Consider the following 18,787-nt stretch of genomic DNA (forward strand, 5'->3'; position numbering starts at 1 on the left):
CCCCCTAAAACAAGCGCTTATAATAAAGATCAGAACGGTCCGAGTGTATTAAAATGAGGTGAGTGTCCGGAGTTATCTCATTCGCTAATTGATGCTATAATATCAGGTCTGATGTCATCATGGTTAGGCCCCGCCCCCACAGTGCTGACGCAGGGTTACTACATGACGTACCTCGGCTGTAGGCTGGGCCATCCCATAGATGGGCATTTTGGACACTCGTCTGAAATTTGCCACCTTCATTTCCTTAACAGTGAGGAGAACATCTGGCACCAAGAACTCATCAGCCACCTGCACACCAACACACACACGGGTTAAAACACACACACAGATTAAAATAGTAGAGTTTTGTAAGGTGGTAAAATTCCAAATGTAGTCCATCAGTAGAAATGTTCGGTGTCTGGTGTTTATTTATTTAGTTTTGCAGTGTGTTTTAGTTTTGTGCATGTGTGCATGTGTGTGTATGTGCATGCATGTGTGTGTGTGTGTGTGTGTGTGTGTGTGTGTGGCCTCTTACCAGGACTCTGGCTCCTTTTGTGATGAGGTCAGCAGGTGCTCTGAGCTCTGATTGGTTGAGGCAGGACAGGAGGCGGTACACCCAGGCATTAGCACACAGCCACTGGCTGAAACTCCGAGAGAAAGCAAGTGGATACTGCGGTGTCGCCATGGAGACGGACAGAGACAAATAAATAGACGCTAATGGAGGGACATGAGTGATAGTAATGGAGGTGAAATGATAGAAGAGAGAGAGAGAAACAAAAAAGGACAGAGACAAATGTAGGAAACCGGTGTGTGTGTGTGTGTGTGTGTGTGTACCTGGTCATGTAGGTAGGCGTTGAAGAGGATCAGATAGAAGTAAAGTTCCAAACTCTGAACCAGCCTTTGTAGGAAGTACAGCTTAGTACTATTTCCCTATACACACACACACACACACACACACATTCCTTTAGTTTTTAGCAATAACTTAGGGATCAGGGTGTATGGGTCAGGGTGTAGTGGTCAGGGTTGTAGAGGTCAGGGTGTAGTGGTCAGGGTTGTAGGGGTCAGGGTGTAGGGGTCAGGTTGTAGGGGTCAGGGTGCAGGGGTCAGGGTTGTAGGGGTCAGGGTGTAGGTGTCAAAGTGGTCAGGGTGTAGTGGTCAGGGTTGTAGGGGTCAGGGTGCAGGGGACAGGGTGCAGGGGACAGGGTTGTAGGGGACAGGGTTGTAGGGGTCAGGGTTGCAGGGGACAGGGTGCAGGGGACAGGGTGCAGGGGACAGGGTTGTAGGGGTCAGGGTGCAGGGGACAGGGTTGTAGGGGTCAGGGTGCAGGGGTCAGGGTTGTAGGGGTCAGGGTGTAGGGTCAGGGTGTAGTGGTCAGGGTGTAGTGGTCAGGGTTGTAGGGGTCAGGGTGTAGTGGTCAGGGTGCAGGGGTCAGGGTTGTAGGGGTCAGGGTTGTAGGGGTCCGGGTGCAGGTGTCAGGGTGTAGTGGTCGTAGGGGTCAGGGTGCAGGGGTCAGGGTTGTAGGGGTCAGGGTGCAGGGGACAGGGTTGTAGGGGTCAGGGTGCAGGGGTCAGGGTTGTAGGGGTCAGGGTGTAGGGTCAGGGTGTAGTGGTCAGGGTGTAGTGGTCAGGGTTGTAGGGGTCAGGGTGTAGTGGTCAGGGTGCAGGGGTCAGGGTTGTAGGGGTCAGGGTTGTAGGGGTCCGGGTGCGGGTGTCAGGGTGTAGTGGTCGTAGTGGTCAGGGTTGTAGGGGTCAGGGTGTAGGGGTCAGGGTACAGGGTACAGGGTGCAGGGGTCAGGGTTGTAGGGGTCAGGGTGTAGGGGTCAGTGTTGTAGGGGTCAGGGTGCAGGGGTCAGGGTTGTAGGGGTCAGGGTGTAGGTGTCAAAGTGGTCAGGGTGTAGTGGTCAGGGTTGTAGGGGTCAGGGTGTAGTGGTCAGGGTTATAGGGGTCAGGGTGCAGGGGTCAGGGTTGTAGGGGTCAGGGTTGTAGGGGTCCGGGTGCAGGTGTCAGGGTGTAGTGGTCATAGTGGTCAGGGTTGTAGGGGTCAGGGTGCAGGGGTCAGGGTTGTAGGGGTCAGGGTTGTAGGGGTCAGGGTTGTAGGGGTCAGGGTGCAGGGGTCAGGGTTGTAGGGGTCCGGGTGCAGGTGTCAGGGTGTAGTGGTTGTAGTGGTCAGGGTTGTAGGGGTCAGGGTGTAGGGGTCAGTGTTGTAGGGGTCAGGGTGCAGGGGTCAGGGTTGTAGGGGTCAGGGTGTAGGTGTCGTAGTGGTCAGGGTTGTAGGGGTCAGGGTTGTAGGGTTAGGCAGTTTAAGGTTTATCTAACCTGGGTTTGGTAATCCTCTGCGATGGCCTCCAGCTTCTTCTTGTTCTCGTAAATGGCATCTTTGATGTTGTGCATTTCAGAACAAAGAGTAACAGCTTTATCCACCTGAACACACAAACAACAACAATCTATAATAAACACCTTTATTCACGTTTGTTCCTCTGAGTGCTAAAACACTGTCTCTGTAACACACACAGACCTTTATAGCCCAGTGAGAGTATCTGCAGTTCTACAATGTTCTAATCATTACAGCATAACGGCACAGCATTCTACATTCTACAATGTTACAGTGTAACTGTAGGGATTTCTACATTCTACAGTGTTACAGTGTAACTGTAGGGACTTCTCCATTCTACAGTGTAACTGTAGGGGGTTGTACATTCTACAGTGTTACAGTGTAACTGTAGGGAGGTCTACATTCTACAATGTTACAGTGTAACTGTAGGGGGTTGTATATTATACAGTGTTAGTTTCTGTTCTTTGCCCAAATCTGTTGAATAATTCTTAACAGTGTCAAACACCAAAACACCACAATATGCAAAACACACACAGTAATAAAAGATGACCTCTGACCTCGTCTACAATTTGTTGACCGTTAGGTAGCTTACTGATGAGCGTCTCAATGACCCGGAAGTGAACTTTCACCTCAGTGGTCGATTCTTCCACATCACTGTAACAGACAACAAGGAAACTTTATTAGTAGTAGTAGTAGTAGTATTCGTATTATTAAGTTTAAAACATAATCATTAGGATTATTACCGTTATCACTGCTGTTGATTATTTTGTTATTTTAGATTTTTTCAATAACTAAAAGTATTTACAGCACCAGTGAACATTTAGAAACCCTGAACATCTACAGGAATGAAAACATACACAATGTAAACAAACTCATTCACTGCTGACAACATAATTAACACGGACGGTTGAATAATTTGATTTGCATACATTTAATTACATTATGTTGCTAAAGGTTCATTATTAGCAGACCTCAGGTCTAGACGGTGTAAATATTACAGAAACATTCAGCGAAATTGAATATAAAGTATTATTGTTATTATAAACTGAAGGGTCTTACGGTGTGTGTGTAGACGGTGAAGGTTGTGTATTTGCCATCAGTCTCTGCATCACCAGAGTCCCCAGGATCATGGCCACGTTGGTACGACCCACACCGACCTGACAGCTGAATAGCAGGGCTGGGGGAGGACAGGCCCTGCCCCCTTTCACACACAAAGACGGGGTCTCCTACAGACATACGGAAAGAACCGGAGTAATAAAAATAATCATGTACTGTTGATGGGTTACTAAGTGTTTGGACCCCTAAAACAAGTATATAAAGCTCACCCGTAACACGTTCACAAAGGCGTTGAAGTGCTCCTCCAACGGAGCGCCCTCTACTGGCAGAGGCAGACGGTGATACCTGCAGGATGTGACCACCATCACAATCCACAACACAACGCAAATATCTCTTCAGTTCTTCACTTGTATATGAAGGTTTAGAAATATGACTTCAATCAGGCCTAGTAAGAAAACTCTAGCTCCAATTGGTTATGGTTAGCAATGTAATAATGAGACACATCACACTAGCTTAAAATATGTATGCTAGTTTTACTGATAACGTCCAATGAAATGTGTGGGCGGTGCTCATATAATCTTATTGACCTATATCTTGTGATTGTAGTGTCTGATATTTTGTGCAGATAGTCTGCGTGAGACTGTGAATTTAATGTAACTAGACCACTAGGGGGTGCTCTCAACTATTTGACTGTTCCTTTGTGTGGGCATATGTCCTAACCTTTAATAAAAAGAAAGATTTTATACACAAGACATGTCTATATAACAGGACTGACAATCATAGCAATAATGAAATAACAGCAGATAGGGGTTCAGTTGCAATTAATGCTTGGACCCCAGTAATCGCTGCGTAAAGATGTATGTTTATTACTTCTCCTTTTCGATATTGTATTGTGCTGCATGGTGTGGTATTATAATACAGATGTGTGTAAGGTGGTGACCTGTATGAGGGTGTGGTGAAAACAGGCCTTCTGTAAACCTCTTCAGTGACGTGAATGTCCTCTTCACAGGTGATGAAGATCCTCTGAGGTTCATCTTTAAAGTGTTCAATGTCGTTGTAGACGAAGAAGGCGTTCTCGTTCAGCCTGGCAAAGTCATGCAGCTGGAAATAAAACACCACACAATGTGTATTAATGTGCTACAATGTGTGTTGGAGTGTGTGACAGTGTGTGTATTAACGTGTTTCCATGTATGTTAGTGTGTAGTGTTACAGTGTGTTACTATGTGTATTAATGCGCTACTGTGTGTGTTGGAGTGTGTGACAGTGTGTAATGTGTTTACAATATGTGTTACAGTGTGCATTGTCACCTCTTTCCTGATGTTGAGTTCGAGGTTCTCCACAAGAATGTTCTTACTCAGGCCCTGTAGGTTCTCGTGCAGGTTCTCCTTTTTCCTCGGCGTGTACGGAACAAAATCATCCTCCACACGCAGGAACACCACCGGCTCCTCCCTTACACAGAAAATGATCACCTCCTACAAGGAGAGAGAGAGAGAGAGAGAGAGAGAGAGAGAGAGAGAGAGAGTGAGAGACCGAGACAGGAGACAGGCAGAGAGAGAGAGAGAGACAGACAGAGAGAGAGAGAGAGAGAGAGAGAGAGAGAGACAGGCAGAGAGAAATACAGACAGAGAGAGAGAGAGAGAGAGAGAGAGACAGACAGAGAGAGAGAGAGAGCGAGAGAGACACAGACACACACATAGCCACACAAACAGAAGGGAATATATAACTGCACCGTTAGCCTCATTAGCATGTTTAGGGAGTACTCCATTTTACCCAGCATGCACCTGTAATCGTCATGTCTCACCTCGTGCCCTCGGCTCTGCAGCATGTACAGGACCTTTTTGAAACCACCCAGTCTGGGCTGACCCATTCCAAACACCGGGTAACCTCCTCTGACCTGACGGAAGTTTGGAGCGCCACACGAGGCAGTCGTGTTGAGAACGTCCGCTTTACTGAACACGTCCAGCACCATGAAGTAGGAGCCCTGAGGAGGAAGTGCACTTCAGAGTGTGTATTAGTGTGTAACAGTGTATGTGTTGGTGTATTACAGCATGTCGTAGTGTGTTTTACAGTGTGTGTATGTTCCAGTGTGTGCGTGTGTTACAGTGTGTTATAGTGTGTGTTACAGTGTGTTATAGTGTGTGTTAAAGTGTGTGCGTGTGTTACAGTGTATGTGTGTGTTACAGTGTATGTTACAGTGTGTGCGTGTGTTACAGTGTGTTATAGTGTATGCATATGTTATAGTGTGTCTTACAGTGTGTGCGTGTATTACAGTGTGTTACAGTGTGTGTGTGTGTTACTGTGTGTGTTATAGTGTGTGTTACAGTGTGTGTGTGTTACAGTGTGTGCATGTGTTATAGTGTATGTTACAGTGTGTGCATGTGTTAGTGTGTGCGTGTTATAGTGTGTGTTACAGTATGTGTGCATTACAGTGTGTTACAGTATGTGTGTTATACTGTGTGCGTGTGTTACAGTGTGTATTCTTGTATTACAGTGAGTGTGTAGTGTGTTACAGTGTGTATTCTTCTATTACAGTAAGTGTGTAGTGTGTTACAGTGTGTATTCTTGTTACAGTGGGTGTGTGTTATAGTGTGTGCGTGTGTTACAGTGTCTGTTATAGTATGTGTGTTACAGTACGTGTGTTGCAATGTGTGTTACAGTATGTGTTAGTGTGTATTACAGTATGTGTGTTTCAATGTGTTACAGTATGTGTGTTACAGTGTCTGTTACAGTATGTGTGTGTTACAGTGTGTTACAGTATGTGTGTTACAGTGTGTATTACAGTATGTGTGTGTTACAGTGTTACAGTATGTGTGTTACAGTGTGTATTACAGTGTGTTACAGAGTCTGTTACAGTATGTGTGTTACAGTATGTGTGTGCTACAGTGTGTTACAGTATGTGTGTTAGTGTGTGCGTGTTATAGTGTGTGTTACAGTATGTGTGCATTACAGTGTGTTACAGTATGTGTGTTATACTGTGTGCGTGTGTTACAGTGTGTATTCTTGTATTACAGTATGTGTTGCAGTGTGTTACAGTGTGTGTTACAGTATGTGTGTGTTGCAGTGTGTGTGTTACAGTATGTGTGTTACAGTATGTGCTACAGTATGTGTGTGTTAGTGTGTGTGTTGCAGTGTGTGTTGCAGTATGTGTGTTACAGTGTGAGTTACAGTATGTGTGTTACAGTATGTGTGTGTTACAGTATGTGCTACAGTATGTGTGTGTTACAGTGTGTGTGTTGCATTGTGTTGCAGTATGTGTGTTACAGTGTGAGTTACAGTATGTGTGTTACAGTATGTGTGTGTTGCAGTGTGTGTTACTGTATGTGTGTGTTGCTGTGTTACAGTATGTGTGTTACAGTATGTGTGTGTTGCAGTGTGTTACAGTAAATGTGTTGCAGTGTGTGTTACAGTATGTGTGTTGCAGTGTTACAGTATGTGTTACAGTGTGTGTGTTACAGTATGTGTTTGTTGCAGTGTTACAGTACATGTGTGCTAGTATGTGTGTGTTAAAGTATGTGTGTGTTGCAGTGTATTACAGTGTGTGTGTTACTTCGTCTGTTACAGTATGTGTGTGTTGCAGTGTGTTAGATTATGTGTGTGCTACAGTGTGTGTTACAGTCTGTGTGTGTTGCAGTGTGTGTTAGTGTCTGTTACAGTGTGTGTTACAGTATATGTGTGTTGCAGTGTGTGTGTGTTGCAGTGTGTGTTACAGTATGTGTGTGCTACAGTGTGTGTGTGCTACAGTGTGTGTGTATTGCAGTGTGTGTGTTGCAGTGTGTTACAGTATGTGTGTTGCAGTGTGTGTTACAGTATGTGTGTGTTACAGTATGTGTGTGTTACAGTATGTGTGTGTGTTGCAGTGTGAGTTACAGTATGTGTGTGTTACAGTATGTGTGTGTGTTGCTGTGTGTGTTACAGTATGTGTGTGTTGCAGTATGTGTGTGGGTTACAGTGTGTGTTATATGAAAATAGAAACTGTTGTTTCATTTAGCACCACACACACACACACACACACACACACACTAATAAGCTGCTATAAGGTGACTGTTTTGGTTATGTGTAAATCCCAAGCTGCAAATTTTTTCTTATCATGATGTAGCTGTGTGTGTGAGAAGCTGATGTATCGACTAAACAATCAGCGGTTGTCATGGTTACAGTATCGACACACACGATGCTAATGCTAGCACTTTAAAAAACACCTACAGGATGAGTGACAGAGAAATGAGTTCAAACAATTAACACACAGGCGCTAAAGCTCGACTCTACACACCAACACCACTACACACTCTGCTAGTCTCTCAAATCTGACTCTGTGTGTGTGTGTGTGTGTGTGTGTGTGTGTGTGTGTGTGTGTCCGTCTGTGTGTCCCCGTCTGTGTGTGTGTGTGTGTACCTGCACCAGGAAGTGTTCAGGCATGTTATCAGAAATGCGCCCCACTGTGTAATTCGTCTTGATGACATCATCGTGGATCTGAAACTCTTGTTTGCAATTAAGGCTGTAACACACACACACACACACACACACAAACAAATAAACAACACCACAAACCTACTAATTGAAGGGAAATGAAAGTTGAATGAAGTAGTACTGAGATACACAGGTGTGTGTGTGTGTGTGTGTGTGTGTGTGTGTGTGTGTGTGTGTGTGTGAGAGAGGAAGCGATTAAACAGACTAAATATTGTGTGTATTGGGTGTGATATCACACCAGTGTGAGTACAGCGGGGTTTAATCACAAACAGAGATGTGTGTGTGTGTGTGTGTGTGTGTGTGTTTACATACGTGATAACGACCGGCGCCACTTTATTGGTGATGATGGATTTGGCTCTGTTGTTGTGGATGAAGGGGGCGGGGCTTAGTGGCTGCCTGCTGTCCATCATGGTGTTGCTATGGAAACCCTCAGACGCTGGTGGAGGGGCGGTGCTGGCAGTCGTACCCATGCTCCTCTAGCAGCTATCACACACACAACAAAAATATGATCACAGTATTTTAAAACATTTCTACTATATATGAAATATTCATTTAAAATAACATTTTATATAAAAATTTGACTGATGATAGTATTATTGATACCAGAGCTCTGCTGCTGAGTTCTGGATCCTGATTGGTCAGAAGGTGTTGATTAATTCTCTATAACAGCGGCTCTGACAGTAGTGCAGCTTTATATTAATGCACTTGTTCTGATACCTTATCGTTTCCATAGCAACGGCTCGTTCACAGGGCGTTCAAAAAGAATTCACATTCAAAAATGTGTTACGTTTTCATGGAGATGTTTATGTAGTGTGAATGGAAGGAGTCTCCAGTGTCAGTGCTGTGTAAGAGTCAGAGGTGAAGCTGTAACTTTAAGTTTTCAACATCTTCATCACAGAGGAGTTTACACTTCTCTACTGTTTCTCACTAACACCACACACTGTGATTTTATTATCTTATAAATATATATATATACATTTTATATCTTATATCTCAGAATAGAGGGAGAATAAAGAGAGAATAGAGAGAGAATAAAGGGAGAATAGAGAGAGAATAAAGGGAGAATAGAGAGAGAATAGAGAGAGAATAAAGAGAGAATAGAGAGAATAAAGAGAGAGAATAAAGAGAGAGAATAAAGAGAGAATAGAGAGAATAAAGAGAGAGAATAAAGAGAGAGAATAAAGAGAGAGAATAAAGAGAATAGAGAGAGAATAAAGAGAGAGAATAAAGAGAGAGAATAAAGAGAATAGAGAGAGAATAAAGAGAGAGAATAAAGAGAGAGAATAAAGAGAGAGAATAAAGAGAGAGAATAAAGAGAGAGAATAAAGAGAATAGAGAGAGAGAATAAAGAGAGAGAATAAAGGGAGAATAGAGAGAGAATAAAGAGAGAGAATAAAGAGAGAGAATAGAGAGAATAAAGACAGAGAATAAAGAGAGAGAATAAAGAGAGAGAGAATAGAGAGAATAAAGAGAGAGAATAGAGAGAGAGAATAGAGAGAATAAAGACAGAGAATAAAGAGAGAGAATAAAGAGAGAGAGAATAGAGAGAATAAAGAGAGAGAATAGAGAGAGAGAATAGAGAGAGAGAATAGAGAGATGCTGATGAGGGAACGAGTGTAGTATATAGCTGCTGTAATGTGCGTGAGAACAGGAACGATCTTGTTTCCCCGACATGAACTGTAACTATAAACAGATAAAAATGTATCTTTTTTTAAATAAAGTTGTAATAGTGGGTGAGTCGCTGTGGTGTGAGAGAAATAAAACACTCAGGGACGCGCTGTTACAGGAAAATAATCAACTTCAGTGTGATAACATGGAACTCCACTTCATCACACCACCCCGTCACTCAGTGTCTACTATAACAGCAACACACACACACACACGCACCCACTCACACTCACACACACACGCACACACTCACACTCACTCGCACACTCACTCGAACACTCACACTCACACTAACACTCACTCGCACACGCACTCACACACACGCACTCAGTGGCACACTAACACTCACTCGCACACACACACACACGCACTCACTCGCACACACATGCGCGCACTCACTCGCACACTCACTCGAACACTCACACTCACTCGCACACTCACTCGAACACTCACACTCACTCGAACACTCACAGTCACTCGTACACTCACTGGCACACTAACACTCACTCGCACACGCACGCACACGCACTCACATGCACACACACACACGCACTCACATGCACACACTCACGCACTCACATGCACACACACGCACGCACACACAGCAGGAAAGGAAGAAGCTCATCACAGCAGGATGCATCTGCCGCTTCAACACGGTTTAAAAGGAAGTAGATTCGTGTTGAATAAAAATCCATTATGAGAAAAACAGGTTTGTATCTGAACGTTTTGCTAATGATAAACAAACACGTAATGTGATTATGCTAATTCTTTCAAGGGTCACAGTGGCTCAGGCTCCGCCCACATGTATACACAAGAATGTTCTTACTCAGGCCCTGCAGCTTCTCCTTTTTCCTCGGCGTGTACGGAACAAAATCATCCAACACACTGTTTCAACAAAACACTTTTCAACTCCAAATGAAACATTAAAAAAATTCCAAAGGCTGTGGACGAAGACAAAACACAGAGAACAAGCTACTGTTCGTATCTGTGTGTGGGCGGAGCCTCTCTGTGTGGGCGGGGCCTACGCACCCATCAACCAACCATTATGTGCATTTAAACAATAAAATTAAACTGTTAGTGAATTTTGCTGATTCCATCCGAACATTAAAACTCTGCGTAAACGTTTGTGTTGCATCGTGTCAGAAAGCTGGGACAGATCTTTTATTTATTTCTATTTTATTTAATAACTCGTCCCCCTCTATTCTTTATGGGATGCACTGAGAAGTTTCTTTATTTCCTCGTGTTCATTTGGAAAGTAATTTTTTTAAAAGCGCGTTTTAAAAAGTCGACGGAAAACCAGGCTGCAGATTTCCTCATACAGGGTCAAAGGTCAAGAGGAAGTGTGACTTTATTAACCAACGGAAGAGTGCTAAGAGGAAATGACCTCCTCAGTTTCATCTGATCCACCCCGAAATCTCTCTCTCACACACTCACACACACACTCACACACTCTCACACACTCTCACACACTCACGTTGAACCAACATATATTTTACAATCATAAGCCAATTCATTTTTATGTTATTATTTATTTGTCTATTTAGTTAACTGATTTGGCAGTTTACTTCTCTGTGTGTGTGTGTGTATATATATATATATATATATATATATATATATATATATATATATATATATATATATATATATATCTTTTCAATTTTATTTACTTTTAACATTTCATTTGAGTAATTTTTATTCATTTACTGTTATTTTTTACCCACTTATTATTTCTGATTACGTTTAATTGTTTTATGTTATTTTAAATTTAATTTGTATTCATTCATCTTTTATTCTGTAGATTATTTATTTTTAGATATTTATTTGTAATAATTATTTATGATTTGTTATTTTATTATGTTACATTATGTACTCATTTCTGATTTTTATATTTAATTTAGTTCAATACAGGTTTTTAGACATTTATGTATATTTAGATTATATCTGCTTTGTGTTTATTTTTATTTATTTCTTTACATTTTGCTGTAATTACTTGTTTGTTTACATTACATTTAGAACAATCTTATTTAGATAAGATAACGTGATCATTTTATTCATTTATATGACGGATATATTTCTATATTAGAGTTTTTGTATTTATTTGTAATATTTATTTATTACTCGTTTTGTTCTCGTTTACAATATTTACTTATTTCTATTTTTTAGCATTAACCTAATTTCAGATTTCATTTTAATTTTACTTGATGTTGTTTTTTAGCCATTTTTGTATATATTTTAATCAAATTTAAAAGTTTTAATGCTTTATAATAAATTTGTTAAGTTAATTTACACGTATTCTTATTCGGAAGTGAATTTTAATCGCATTCAGTCATTTAAAAAATATTTTTCAATTGTATTTTTCTTTTATTTCTATACTGGACGTTAAGTATTTTAATGTTTGCTAATCACATCCTAAAGCTGTGTTACAGCAGTTGAGTTTGTCCTCGCTATAGAAACTACTTCCTCCCTCACTTCCTGTGTTGCACCATCACCATTCAGCACGATGCGACAGGAACAACATCGCGACCGCAGCGTAGAGAGAAACAGTAACGGGTGTCAGACATTACAGCTCACATCGCCGTGATTATCCACAGCAGCAACCGTCTACCATCGAACATCAACTTTAATTATAAATATAAACACACTTTTACATCTTCATACGTACACAACAAACCCGCTGCGTCCCGATTCACCTGCTGATACTGTACACTGAAAGTGTGTACTCTCTTTCAGAAGAAAAAGTACGCACTTTTGAGTGTGTACTAAAAAAAGTACCGGGACGCACTAACAAACACGCCATTGGTTGTTGCCTAGTTACGCACCCAGTCACCGTAAACACACCCCTCACTGCGTTTCAGCTTTTCTTCACTCATTATTCCATATATCACATATACTATTTCATTTACCATCCCTTCATTTATTTATATTTATATGTATGTATGCAAACCATCACAAAGCTCCTCCTCCCGCCCTCACGTAAGGACTCGTGGGTAATATTAGCTGATAAAGTGTCCACGGATCCACACTCGAAAATCTACAGCAGACATCAGCAGACCATCCAGGTGTCTTTGGGACGCACTCGTTCTCATCTCAGACACTATTTAGGACGGATAGTAGCTGAATTGAGACGCAGTTTCGGGATGAGGAATCAAACAGACGCCTACTGGTCTCGTATTGTCTGCGCTAATTTAAATAAATAAATCAAGAACCCTCTCCAAGTTCTGTTGTTGATGTCGAACATTTATGTTTAAAATTCCATTAAATATAACGTCCATTTTCTAAATATACATCAGAAATGTGTGCTGATCTCAGAAACCTCATCTATAAGATCACTCTGAGGAAACTCGGATGTTTATTACATGTTTATCAGTGAATCATTAAATCACGATCTGATTCGATTCACTGATTAGATTCAGAGTCATTTTTATTAAAAAACACACAAAAGGTCACTAAAGTTTAGCGAACATGCTCCTATCCATTTTGGAGTGGAGCACAGCCACAGAAATGTGCTTACTGTTTATATTTATCACATAAACACAGCTACAGTGTGCCACACGGGCTAAAAATAATGGCACCCCACCCGAGACACGGACCTCAGCGAGAGAGCGGCGTTTAAACTGCAGGAATAGCGCAAAATTACAGCAGAGTGCAACGAAGGTCTCATCAGGGCACAGCCTGAAATAAACAACATCCTAAAAATGACCCCACCCATACACACACACACACACACACCCATACACACATACACACCCATAAACACATACACACCCACACACACACAAACACCCATACACACACACAAACTGAAAATCAGTGTTGTTTGTCATGCACATTTCTAACAGAAACCGTATTTGATGGTGATTGTGTGTTTAAAACGCAGACGTTACTCAGGAATTCATTATTTAACACAAAGTTTATCTGAAATTTATTCACTTTGAAATGCGCCTTAAATAAATCATCAGGATTGTGTTTAATCCTTCGTTTCATTCTGGATTTAGTTTTACAGTAAACACCATGTGAACTTTATTCGTCTTTAATCCGGAGTCAGTTTCCAAAAAACGCAGGAGACTTTAGATTAGACAAGTTCAAATAATACACTTCAATGAAAGTTAAAATAATCTGAAGGGAAACATTGCTGTTGGACGTTTGATTAGACGGCGTCAAAGAATCCATCATCACACAGAAACAACGCACGTTTATATAAAACTTTAATCAACAAACCCGTGATTAGTTCTGAAGTCATTTAATTTAATCTTTTTAGTCGTTTTAGGATAAAGAGATCGGACACAGCGGGTTTATTTTCAGTAAACTGTAACACGCCGTACACGTTACTACTGTCTCAGAGTGTTTAATACAGGATAATATAAATCTACAGCATTAACCTCTTCACTCGATTCAAATCGACTCTGAATCAGATTCCAAGAGTCGACTCCTCGCCGTTTACTCCAAATCTGACATCCTCGGCGATCACATTCAGGAGCTCGACCTACAGCCCTATTCAGACGGGATTAGTTTCTCAGGACGGCGTCTGTAATACGTCTCGTTTGAGTCCCACACGGTGATGCGTTCACGTTATCGTGAATTTATTTAGCATTTTTTCATTCCACTGAGCTCTCTGTAAACACGTTACACACGTTACACACGTGACGGCAATTCCACGGTTCAGATTTCGGAATCCCTCACCATCTTGTGTTTGTTGTAAATATTTTCTACCCATCTGTAAAATCAGACACGTTTAGGATTTTACGAGCGTCAAATAATCGGAGTTTCCTGAAAAACAGAATGTGACTGTGTCTGGAATTTGTTCTGATGGAAGGAGGGAGAAAAACACGAACACGTCCGAACTGGATGGAAATAAAACCACCACGTGTAAAAAATGAATGGACTTTATTCAAACTAATCACGTTCCTAATAGAGATTATGTGCCAAGTTAACGTTTTAACGTTAGCGTTCACAGCAGCTTCGTCAGGTGAGTGAGTTTAAGACGCTTTAACGTCAGCGATGTGTTCTGATCTAAGATAATGCACGATTTGAGATCCCATAAAAGATGTATGTCGCTATGGAATCCTGTAGAAGAGGGATGTTCAGGCTCTGACCTGCCCCCTAGTGGCTTCGCACAGTCACCAGAGTGGCTTCCAAATGGGACGGATTTTATCCTAAGACCACAAACACTGTCCAATCATGTGCCCTACATAGGCACCTTACATATTCCCCCTACATAGACACCCTACATATTCCCTCTACATAGACACCCTACATGTGCACCCTACATATTCCCCCTACATAGACACCCTACATAGGCACCCTACATATTCCCCCTACATAGACACCATGCATATGCACCCTACATATGCCCCTACATATGCACCCTACATATTCCCCCTACATAGACACCATGCATATGCACCCTACATATGCCCCTACATAGGCACCCTACACATTCCCTATACATAGGCACCCTACATATTCCCCCTACATAGGCACCATGCATATGCACCCTATACATGCCCCTACATAGGCACCCTACACATTCCCCCTACAGAGGCACCCTACATATTCCCCCTACATAGGCACCCTACACATTCCCCCTAAATATGCACCCTACACATTCCCCCTACAGAGGCACCCTACATATTCCCCCTACATAGGCACCCTCTATATTCCCCTACATATGCACCCTCTATATTCCCCCTACATAGACACCCTACACTTTTCCCTACATATTCCAATTACATAGGCACCCTACATATGCACCCTACATATGCACCCTACATAGACACCCTACACATTCCCCCTACACATTCCCTCTACATAGACACCCTACATATGCACCCTACATATTCCCTCTACATAGACACCCTACATATGCACCCTACATATTCCCCCTTACATAGACACCCTACATACTTCCCCTACATAGACACCCTACATATTCCCTCTACATAGACACCCTACATGTGCACCCTACATATTCCCCCTACATAGACACCCTACATAGGCACCCTACATATTCCCCCTACATAGACACCATGCATATGCACCCTACATATGCCCCTACATATGCACCCTACATATTCCCCCTACATAGACACCATGCATATGCACCCTACATATGCCCCTACATAGGCACCCTACACATTCCCTATACATAGGCACCCTACATATTCCCCCTACATAGGCACCCTACACATTCCCTATACATAGGCACCCTACATATTCCCCCTACATAGGCACCATGCATATGCACCCTATACATGCCCCTACATAGGCACCCTACACATTCCCCCTACAGAGGCACCCTACATATTCCCCCTACATAGGCACCCTACACATTCCCCCTAAATATGCACCCTACACATTCCCCCTACAGAGGCACCCTACATATTCCCCCTACATAGGCACCCTCTATATTCCCCTACATATGCACCCTCTATATTCCCCCTACATAGACACCCTACACTTTTCCCTACATATTCCAATTACATAGGCACCCTACATATGCACCCTACATATGCACCCTACATATGCACCCTACACATTCCCCCTACACATTCCCTCTACATAGACACCCTACATATGCACCCTACATATTCCCTCTACATAGACACCCTACATATGCACCCTACATATTCCCCCTTACATAGACACCCTACATACTTCCCCTACATATGCACCCTACATATTCCCCCTACATATTCCCCCTACATACTTTCCCTACATATTCCAATTACATAGACACCCTACATATTCCCTCTACATAGACACCCTACATATGCACCCTACATATTCTCCCTTACATAGACACCCTACATACTTCCCCTACATATGCACCCTACATATTCCCCCTACATAGACACCCTACATACTTCCCCTACATATTCCAATTACATAGACGCCCTACATATGCATCCTACATATTCCCTCTACATAGACACCCTACATATGCACCCTACATATTCCCCCTTACATAGACACCCTACATGCTTCCCCTACATATGCACCCTACATACTTCCCCTACATATGCACCCTACATATTCCCCCTACATATTCCCCCTACATACTTTCCCTACATATTCCAATTACATAGACACCCTACATATTCCCTCTACATAGACACCCTACATATGCACCCTACATATTCTCCCTTACATAGACACCCTACATACTTCCCCTACATATGCACCCTACATATTCCCCCTACATAGACACCCTACATACTTCCCCTACATATTCCAATTACATAGACGCCCTACATATGCATCCTACATATTCCCTCTACATAGACACCCTACATATGCACCCTACATATTCCCCCTTACATAGACACCCTACATGCTTCCCCTACATATGCACCCTACATACTTCCCCTACATATGCACCCTACATATTCCCCCTTACATAGACACCCTACATAGACACCCTACATACTTCCCCTACATATTCCCCCTACATAGACACCCTACATATTCCCCCTACATACTTCCCCTACATACTTCCCCTACATATTCCCCCTAACTAAACACCCTACATACTTCCCCTACATATGCACCCTACATGGGGGCAGTGGTGGCTAGGCGGTTAAGGCTCTGGGTCATTGATCAGAAGGTCAGGGGTTTGAGCCTCAGCATTGCCAAGCTGCCACTGTTGGGCCCTTGAGCAAGGCCCTTAACCTTCTCTGCTCCAGGGGGCGCTGTATCATGGCTGACCCTGCGCTCTGACCCCAACCTCCTGTCATGCTGGGGTATGTGAAGAAAAGAATTTCACTGTGCTGTAATGTAAATGTGATCAATAAAGACTCATTATCATTATCATATTCCCCCTACATAGACACCCTAGTCCTGACTGAAACACTACTACATTCTGAAGCACTGTGGAATATTATACTATCGCTGCAGCTGATTATCACCACACCACTTCATTCTGATATTAATTCTGTTAGTGCACACACACACACACACACACAAACACAGAGTCGGTTCATACCTGTCTCCGTTTTTGTCGTCCAACTTAAAGAAAACCAACTCGATCCTCACCCATCCATTCTGTAAAAGTGTGTGTGTGTCTGTGTGCGCGCGCGTGTGTGTGTGTGGTTACACACTGAGAGCCAATGTTAAACACAGACGAGTACAAAAGGAAGACACACACACTTACATCAGCAAAGGAAGCATGGCAAATCTGTGTGTGTGGAGAGGATGTGGAGGCGGAACCTTTCGGTCTTACTCACCAACCAGCCCAGTGCAGCAGAGGACACACACACACACACACACACACACACACACTATTATATCTAATATATATACACACACACACACACACACATATATATACATATAGATACACACACACAGCTGTTGCACTGTGACTTAAGCTTCCTCCAACTCACACACCCTCAACTGTCTAATTACAACCTCTCTCTCTCTCACACACACACACACACACAGATTACCACATGAATTAAAAAGGTGTAAGTGTGTAAAACCCTCCTCACACAAAGGAGCGCAAATCACACACTGCAGCTAATGGGATGTACGATTACGGTACGCAATTCACATACACACATTAACACACACACATACACATACATACACACACACACACACGGGGTGTGAGATGGTAGTTAACAGTGAAGGTAGGTGGGGAGACAAGAAAAAAGAGAGAAAGGATAAGAATAAAGAATTAAAGCTGCAAGCTGTATTTTCAGGGGCCAAGCACCAGACACGGTGAGCCGCACAGTCACAGACGCGCTATAATAACTGCCAAAGCAATCACAGGAAAGCAGAGCCATAACTACAGACAAAGTGATTCTCTCTGAGGTGGAACGCTCTGACTGTAGGAGGAAAGGTCTAGATGAACTAACGTGCTGCTGTGAGCTGTGGTTGTGATCGCTGCTACTCTGACCTCAACATTATTTCTTCTCCTTGCAGTTTAAAAACATCTAAGCTATTTATTTTTTTTTTCTCATCAGTCTGGGCCTTTTCCCCACTTTGTGAAAGTTCAGACAGGTCTCAAGATGATGTGAGACAAACTTGGTAAGGATCGGATAATATTTGTGGAGTAGCGAAAAAAAATAACAACATTTTTTTGACAAAATCCAAGATGGCGGAAAATCTAATGAGGTAGACACTCAGATCCCGGGGGATCCAGGGAGGCCTGGCTCATACATTTTGGACACACAGTTCAAAAGTTATAACCATAAAAGTACTTCCAAATCAGGGGGAAATTTGACCCGATGGTGGCGCTAGAGCACAAAAACACTTCCCAAGCAGTGTGCTGAATTTCACAAGGTTTTAC

The 18,787-nt window shown here is 42.6% G+C and overlaps 1 protein-coding gene across 3 annotated transcripts in view; it reads right to left on the reverse strand.

Annotated features, from left to right (window-relative positions):
• The window catches only part of pald1a (phosphatase domain containing paladin 1a), a 29,411-nt gene extending 11,675 nt beyond the window's left edge, over window positions 1-17,736 (reverse strand). Inside the window, exons 1-13 of one of the 3 annotated variants that reach the window (XM_053639684.1) lie at window positions 17,480-17,736; window positions 8,143-8,313; window positions 7,756-7,858; window positions 5,168-5,347; window positions 4,674-4,838; window positions 4,307-4,467; window positions 3,636-3,711; window positions 3,370-3,536; window positions 2,868-2,964; window positions 2,295-2,399; window positions 814-909; window positions 515-649; window positions 172-288 (exon numbers count right to left, since the gene is read on the reverse strand). In XM_053639684.1, the coding sequence (XP_053495659.1) occupies window positions 172-288; window positions 515-649; window positions 814-909; window positions 2,295-2,399; window positions 2,868-2,964; window positions 3,370-3,536; window positions 3,636-3,711; window positions 4,307-4,467; window positions 4,674-4,838; window positions 5,168-5,347; window positions 7,756-7,858; window positions 8,143-8,300 (1,560 nt within the window). In that variant the 5' untranslated portion in view covers window positions 8,301-8,313; window positions 17,480-17,736. Of the gene's footprint in view, window positions 1-171; window positions 289-514; window positions 650-813; window positions 910-2,294; window positions 2,400-2,867; window positions 2,965-3,369; window positions 3,537-3,635; window positions 3,712-4,306; window positions 4,468-4,673; window positions 4,839-5,167; window positions 5,348-7,755; window positions 7,859-8,142; window positions 8,314-10,324; window positions 10,456-12,160; window positions 12,396-17,479 lie in introns of those variants that run through there. The other 2 variants (XM_053639685.1, XM_053639686.1) reach the window with 2 other exon arrangements.
• Window positions 17,737-18,787: the final 1,051 nt, after the last annotated feature.

Source organism: Ictalurus furcatus, chromosome 13 (genome assembly GCF_023375685.1).
Source record: "Ictalurus furcatus strain D&B chromosome 13, Billie_1.0, whole genome shotgun sequence".
Lineage (NCBI taxonomy): Eukaryota > Metazoa > Chordata > Actinopteri > Siluriformes > Ictaluridae > Ictalurus > Ictalurus furcatus.